The sequence below is a fragment of the Alexandromys fortis genome, unplaced genomic scaffold (genome assembly GCF_014885135.2).
Source record: "Alexandromys fortis isolate MF-2015 unplaced genomic scaffold, M_Fortis_MF-2015_v1.1 scaffold_116, whole genome shotgun sequence".
Classification (NCBI taxonomy): Eukaryota; Metazoa; Chordata; class Mammalia; order Rodentia; family Cricetidae; genus Alexandromys; species Alexandromys fortis.
In genome coordinates, this window is record NW_026067998.1 from 4513459 (window position 1) to 4519892 (window position 6434).

Consider the following 6434-nt stretch of genomic DNA (forward strand, 5'->3'; position numbering starts at 1 on the left):
CACTCCAGCATCAAGACCTTTCTAGCTTGCGTTGGACTGCTGGGAGCATCCAAACTCAGAGATTCTTTAGAGAGATGGAGAGTGGATGGGTTCCCTTAGGCTGTTTATTTACAGCAAACGTTGTCCCCATGGGAATCTCACCTGACCTCTGTTCCCTTCAGGTATAGAGTTTTGCATCTTTATTTTTCATAGCTGCAATTATCATAAGTAGTATGTTTTTTTTTCTTGCACTGGTCAAAGTGGATCCTGTGTTCTGTCCCATTTTTGGTCACTATTTCTTGCCTGACGCACATTCAGGTGGTCTTCTAAACTTGTATGCAAACTGATGTTTCTGTTCATGTGGCAACAAATCCCACAGGCTCTGCCACTAAGGGATCAAGCCAGCTGCTTCCTACTACGCCCTTAGCCTAGTTCACACTTTGAAAACAAATATAAAATCCAGAGTTAGTGATACGTTGTTCCTTGTTCTAACTTGGCCACATGCTGATAAGGCCAAGCATGAACCTCCCTTCCTAAGATATGAACAGATACCTGTAAGAGTGGCTGCAATCCAAAAACATCAAATAGCAACTCTGAAAAAGGCGTGGAGCAGCTGTCTTTCACGATTGCTAGGAATTCAAAGTCATTTCAGAAGACAGACATGGTTTCTACAGAGCTAAATATACCCTTACCATTGGGAGGCACTTACCCAACTTACTTGAAAGCTTATGCCCACACAAAAACTCATATGCTAGCTTTCTGCGCGCGGACATGGGTACACCGCAGAAGGATGTCACCATCAAGTCAGACGCTCCTGACACCCTGTTACTGGAGAAGCATGCCGATTACATTGCCTCCTATGGCTCCAAAAAAGATGATTATGAATACTGTATGTCTGAGTACCTGAGGATGAGCGGCATCTACTGGGGTTTGACGGTGATGGACCTCATGGGACAGCTCCATCGCATGAACCGAGAGGAAATCCTGGTGTTTATCAAGTCGTGCCAGCATGAGTGTGGGGGCATCAGTGCGAGCATTGAGCACGACCCGCATCTTCTCTACACTCTGAGCGCCGTCCAGATTCTCACGCTGTATGACAGCATCAACGTCATTGACGTGGATAAGGTTGTGGCCTATGTTCAGAGTCTGCAGAAAGAGGATGGTTCATTTGCTGGAGACATTTGGGGAGAAATTGATACCAGATTCTCATTTTGTGCAGTGGCAACTTTGGCTCTCTTGGGCAAGCTTGATGCTATTAATGTGGAAAAGGCCATTGAATTTGTTTTGGCCTGTATGAACTTTGATGGTGGATTTGGGTGCAGACCAGGCTCCGAATCTCATGCTGGGCAGATCTATTGTTGCACAGGATTCCTGGCGATAACCAGTCAGTTGCATCAAGTGATCTCTGACCTACTTGGTTGGTGGCTTTGTGAACGACAGCTGCCCTCAGGCGGACTCAATGGAAGACCTGAGAAGTTACCAGATGTGTGCTACTCCTGGTGGGTTTTGGCCTCCTTGAAGATAATTGGGAGGCTTCATTGGATCGACAGAGAAAAGCTGCGCAGCTTCATCTTAGCATGCCAAGATGAAGAGACCGGGGGCTTTGCTGACAGACCCGGAGATATGGTGGATCCTTTTCATACCTTATTTGGCATTGCTGGATTGTCACTTCTGGGAGAAGAACAGATTAAACCTGTTAGTCCTGTCTTTTGCATGCCTGAAGAAGTGCTTCAGAGGGTCAATGTCCAGCCTGAACTAGTGAGCTAGAGTCAGACAGGCATGGGAAGATGTGTGCAGTCAAACCTGGAGTGACTGTTAATATTGTATATCATGTTAATGCAATCATAATTATATGTGGTATAAAATACATTGTATTTAGATCTTCTGTAGTGTCCAAACATTACAGTTTTAGTCTACTTGAAGTTTGATGTCTTCATAACAGCAAGCTTAAGAGCTGGTATTTAATTGATGCCTCCCCATGTCCTGTTGACCTATAATGATTGATGGAAAATGATTTTGTTAATACAAGTGAGTAAAACTCATTTAAATAAAAGATGCACAAAATGTTAAAAAAAAACTCATATGCTAATGCTGGTAGTAGCTTTATTCGTAACTGTGTGAACATGGAAGCCACCAAGATGTTCTTTAACATGTCAGTGAATAAACACTCGGTGGTGCATACATACAATGGAACATTATTCTATAATTAGAAAGGAAAAACATGAATCCAAACAAGAACATGAATGAATATTAAATGTATAGTCGTAAGGAAAAAAGGCAACTTAAAAGGTTATAAGTATATTGTATTAATTAGGTTTATCTGAGTTTGGTAAAGGGAAACAGTAATGTTCTTGAGGGGCTTGCAAAAGAAGAAGGCTAAACAGGAGAACCACGAAGGATCATCTTTAGAGCTGTGAAATCATTTTGTGTGAAACTGTAGTGGTAGAGATACACTTCTCAAGACCCACAGAATTTTACAGTAGAAGGAGCAGATTCTTAACATACTGGAAAAAAGGAGAGGAAGAAAAGGGGACGAGGACATGGTATATATCAGGAGACAATTTGCCCTGTGACAGTGGGACGTGTGGCGGTTTGAATAAGAATGACTCCCCCCCAATAGGCTCATATATTTGAATGGTTAGTCATCAGGGTGTGGAACTCTTTGAAAGGGTTAGAAAAAGTAGGATGTTGGAGGAAGTGTGCCCCTAGGGGTGGGCTATGAGGTTGCAAAAGCCTATACTAAGCCTAGAAGCTTGTGCATGTGCATTCTCTCTCTCCTTAGCACTCTGCATATGGATCAGTATATAGCTCTCAGCTACTACTCCAGCACCAGCCTGCCTGCCACCGTTCTCCCCAACATGATGATAATGGACTGAACCGCTGAAACTGTAAGTGACCTACCTGAATTAAATGTTTTCCTAATAAGAATTGCCATGGCCATGTTGTCTCTTCCCAGCAACAGAACAGTGATTAAGACAAGATGTAACTGGATTACAGATGTACGGCATGATCTCGCTTTCTTTTTTATAATTAAAAACATTCAATTAGCAGATACTTCATGACACAAGGGTAGACTGGTAAGGTCTGGGATATGTGAATATTGTGTTCTAATCGCTACATTCAGGCTCAGTCAAACATCTGTCACTTCTAATTAAGGCCCAATGAAAGGAAACAGGAACAGGGGTCTGCGATGGTTTGAATGAGATGTCATCAGTAGTCTGGGGTATTTAAACACTTGGTCCCCAGGGGTGATGGTGTTTGGGGAGGCTTGGGAAGTATGGCCTTGTCAGAGGATATGTGTCACTAGAGACAGGGTTTTGACATTTCCAAGCTTTGTGTCTTCCCTAGAGTGTTCTCTTCATTTCTTGCTTGTGGTTCAATGTGTGATCTCTATTTCCAGCTCCAGCCACCATGCTTCTGCTTTGCCATCATGGATTCTTATCCCTCTGACACCGTAAGCACCCCAAACCTCTATCTTCTATAAGTTGTCTTGATCATGGTGTCTTATTGCAGAAATAGAAAAGTAACTAATACAGGATCCTTGGAGAAGTGGCTGAATTTGAAGGTGAGGCCAAGAGTACACCTGGGGATGAGCCCAAACCATCGTCACATGCCAGAGACTAGGAAGAGCTCAAAAATAATAATAGAACGTGACAGTGGATGTCTATTGTCACTTGGACAGGATCTATAGTCATATAGCCAGTAAACCTCTGGGCAAGTCTGTGAATGTGTCTAGATTATGTCGAGCTAGACAGACATACCCAGGAATGAAGGAAAAAAAAGAGAAAGTGAACTGAGCACCAAGGCACAGCAAGAGGGGATACATCTGGCACCTGTATTTGCACTGGTAGGCCAGCATCCCTGTATGTGCCTAGTCTGGGTGAGCTAGCTCTTCCTCTCTGGAGAGTGTGGAATCTGCACACAGGAGACCAGGGGGAAAATGAATGATTTCTAATGCTCACCTGGAACAAAGCTGGGGTTAGTTTAGGGGAAAATCAAGGCCTTGTTTTATCCAGAGCTGCAGTGGGATGAGAAGCCAGCACTACTACAAAGCTAAATCCAGGAAACTTGTGGCATAGGGAACAGACTGAAAGAGAGATTTGGTCTCCTCCAAGGTGGTGAACAGCTTCCAAATACAGCCACAGGCCCTTTGGCCTGACTACATTTTCCATCCTGAATTCCTGAGAGCATGCTTTGAGCAAACCTTCGTTCCTGTCCTTGTTTAATGTAAGCTGGTCTGAGCGGATCTCTCTTCATTGCAGAATTCCTGAGGTTATCCGTCTCTCTACACAGTAAAATACTCAAGAATCACAGTGGCTCTTTCACGGAATCCAAGACCTTAAAGTTGGGAAAGATACTCAGTGAACAGCCCTTGAGGAGGGACGGCCCTCAAGGAGGGTCTTCAGAGCCCTGATAGGGGTCCTCACACACCTGGGGTCCATAAAGACTAACTGGTTCTTCTTTTAAGTGACATTTATTTTTTTTGAGTGTGAGTGCATGAATATATGTGTATGCTTGTGAATTTGGTGGATGTGTGTTGTGTATGTACGTGTGTGTGCAGGTGCATGCACTTGTGAGCCTGTGTGCAGAGGTCAAAGGACAACATCAGGTAACTTTCTCTGTCAGCCGTTGTCTTATTCCTTTAAGACAGGGTCTCTAACTGAGCCTGGAGCGATGTTGGTGGCCAGAAAGCTCTAGCAATCCTCCGTCTCTGCAGACCCTATAGCGCTGGGGTTACAGGCGTACATGGCCACACCTGCTCTTTATGTGGGTGCTGGGTCCAAACTCAGCGTCTCATGCTTAGTTAGCAAGTCCTTTTACCTACTAACCACTTCTCCAGCTCCTCGTTATTTTTGTAATAAAATTAAGCACACTGCACCCAAATCCAGAGTAATGAAGGGGTCTAGTTAAGAGGTAAGATGCACAAATAGACTTTAATGTGTCATGAATTTAAGATTTCTTATTGGGACTAACTTGTAAGTTGATGTGGGAGTGTCATATATCAATCTGTTGATTTCATTGGTTAAGTTATAATAAACCAACTGCTTGGCCTCAGCTTAGAACATAGATGGGAGGAGTAAACAGAATAGGATGCTGGGCGGAAGAGGAAGTGAGGTCAGACTCTGCTCGGCTCCCGGACAGACCAGACAGCTCTGCTGGAGCAGAGACACCAAGATGGACGGAGGCTAGACTCTTCCCGGTAAGCGCACCTTGGGGTGCTTACAACATCATTAGAATGGGCTAGTCCAGGTGCGAGAATTAGCCTGTAAGGGTTAGAGTCCATGGGCCAAGCAGTTCTTAAATGAATACAGTTTGCGTGTTGTTATTTCGGGTATAAGCTAGCCAAGCGGCCGGGGTGTTGGGGACGCAGCCCCGCCGCTCTTATTTCAACAGTAAGTTCAAAGGTGAACCTACTAGTATTATTTTACTACTTGAATGTAGTACTAAGGTACCCTCCAGTAAGCATAGCTACACTCATAGATTAGGGTGGCTCTCAGACCTCAGCAGAGAAGTCTGATTGATTGGCCAGTGGATTCAGACTAACATAGAAAGTGAGATCAGGTCAAAGTGCAGAGGACAATTGTCTACAGAGTGCTCCGGCACAAGAGGGACATCCATATCATGATCTCTGTGCCCACAAAGCTCAGGGGTCATTGCAGGCTAGGAATGGGAAGATCGTAAGAGCAAGGGATCAGGGAGGATTAAAGTAAGTTGTGCTTCTCAGGCATGGTAGAACCACGGCACGCACTACCTCACGACAGCTGTGCACCAAGTCATCCCCATCAATATACCAGACTTTAAGCAGGGAGGCATTCACGAGCCTTCATCCCAGCCTAGGGAGCTGTGGACAGGCAATGGCTTCTGTAGGAGGGAGAGTCAGTTTCCTTTAAGAGTGTATCTCCTGTTAGGTCAACCAGGCTCCGGGGGAAGACCCCATACCATGAGTGTGTAGGTAGCATGAACTGGATTCCGTGAACCATAAAAACAAACAAACAAACAAAATGAACACGTGAGTTTGGGAGGGGTAGAAGGTTAGAGCTGGCTCTAAGAGGAGTTAGTAGAAGAGTGAAGGATGAATATGGTCAAACTATATAGTATGAACATACACAATTCTCAAAGAACTAATAAAAACATCCCAAGCTTCGGTGCAGTATTAAAAAGAATATCCGCAGTGACGTGAAAATGAGCTTCATAGATGCCTGCCCGTGCTCCCCCTGCATGGTCCACCTCCCAGGGCTTCGTTACTTCTGTGCACTTTAACCAAAGAAATGCACGGGAACAACTGGCAAGCAGAAGAGGGGAGAATCCAGATGTTGTCAACGAAACCATATCTTCAAGAGGCGCTGTTATTTTAAATGAAGTATCAGATACTTAATCTTAGTTTTAGTTTCGAAAATCTGCATAGTGATAGGTATTGTCTACTTATATTGTGGTTCTTCGGGCTTCTGAATGCA

The 6434-nt window shown here is 44.3% G+C and overlaps 1 protein-coding gene across 1 annotated transcript; it reads left to right on the forward strand.

Moving 5' to 3' along the window:
• Positions 1-740: 740 nt before the first annotated feature.
• LOC126512660 (geranylgeranyl transferase type-2 subunit beta-like) lies at positions 741-1874 on the forward strand. Its single transcript, XM_050160541.1, has one exon. The coding sequence runs from the start codon at positions 751-753 to the stop codon at positions 1744-1746; it is 996 nt and encodes a 331-aa protein (XP_050016498.1). The 5' UTR covers positions 741-750; the 3' UTR covers positions 1747-1874.
• The last annotated feature ends 4560 nt before the right edge of the window (positions 1875-6434 follow it).

Bases quoted from the DNA above. Each gene is read 5' to 3' on its own strand.
- LOC126512660 (XM_050160541.1), top strand. From the start codon at position 751: ATGGGTACACCGCAGAAGGATGTCACCATCAAGTCAGACGCTCCTGAC.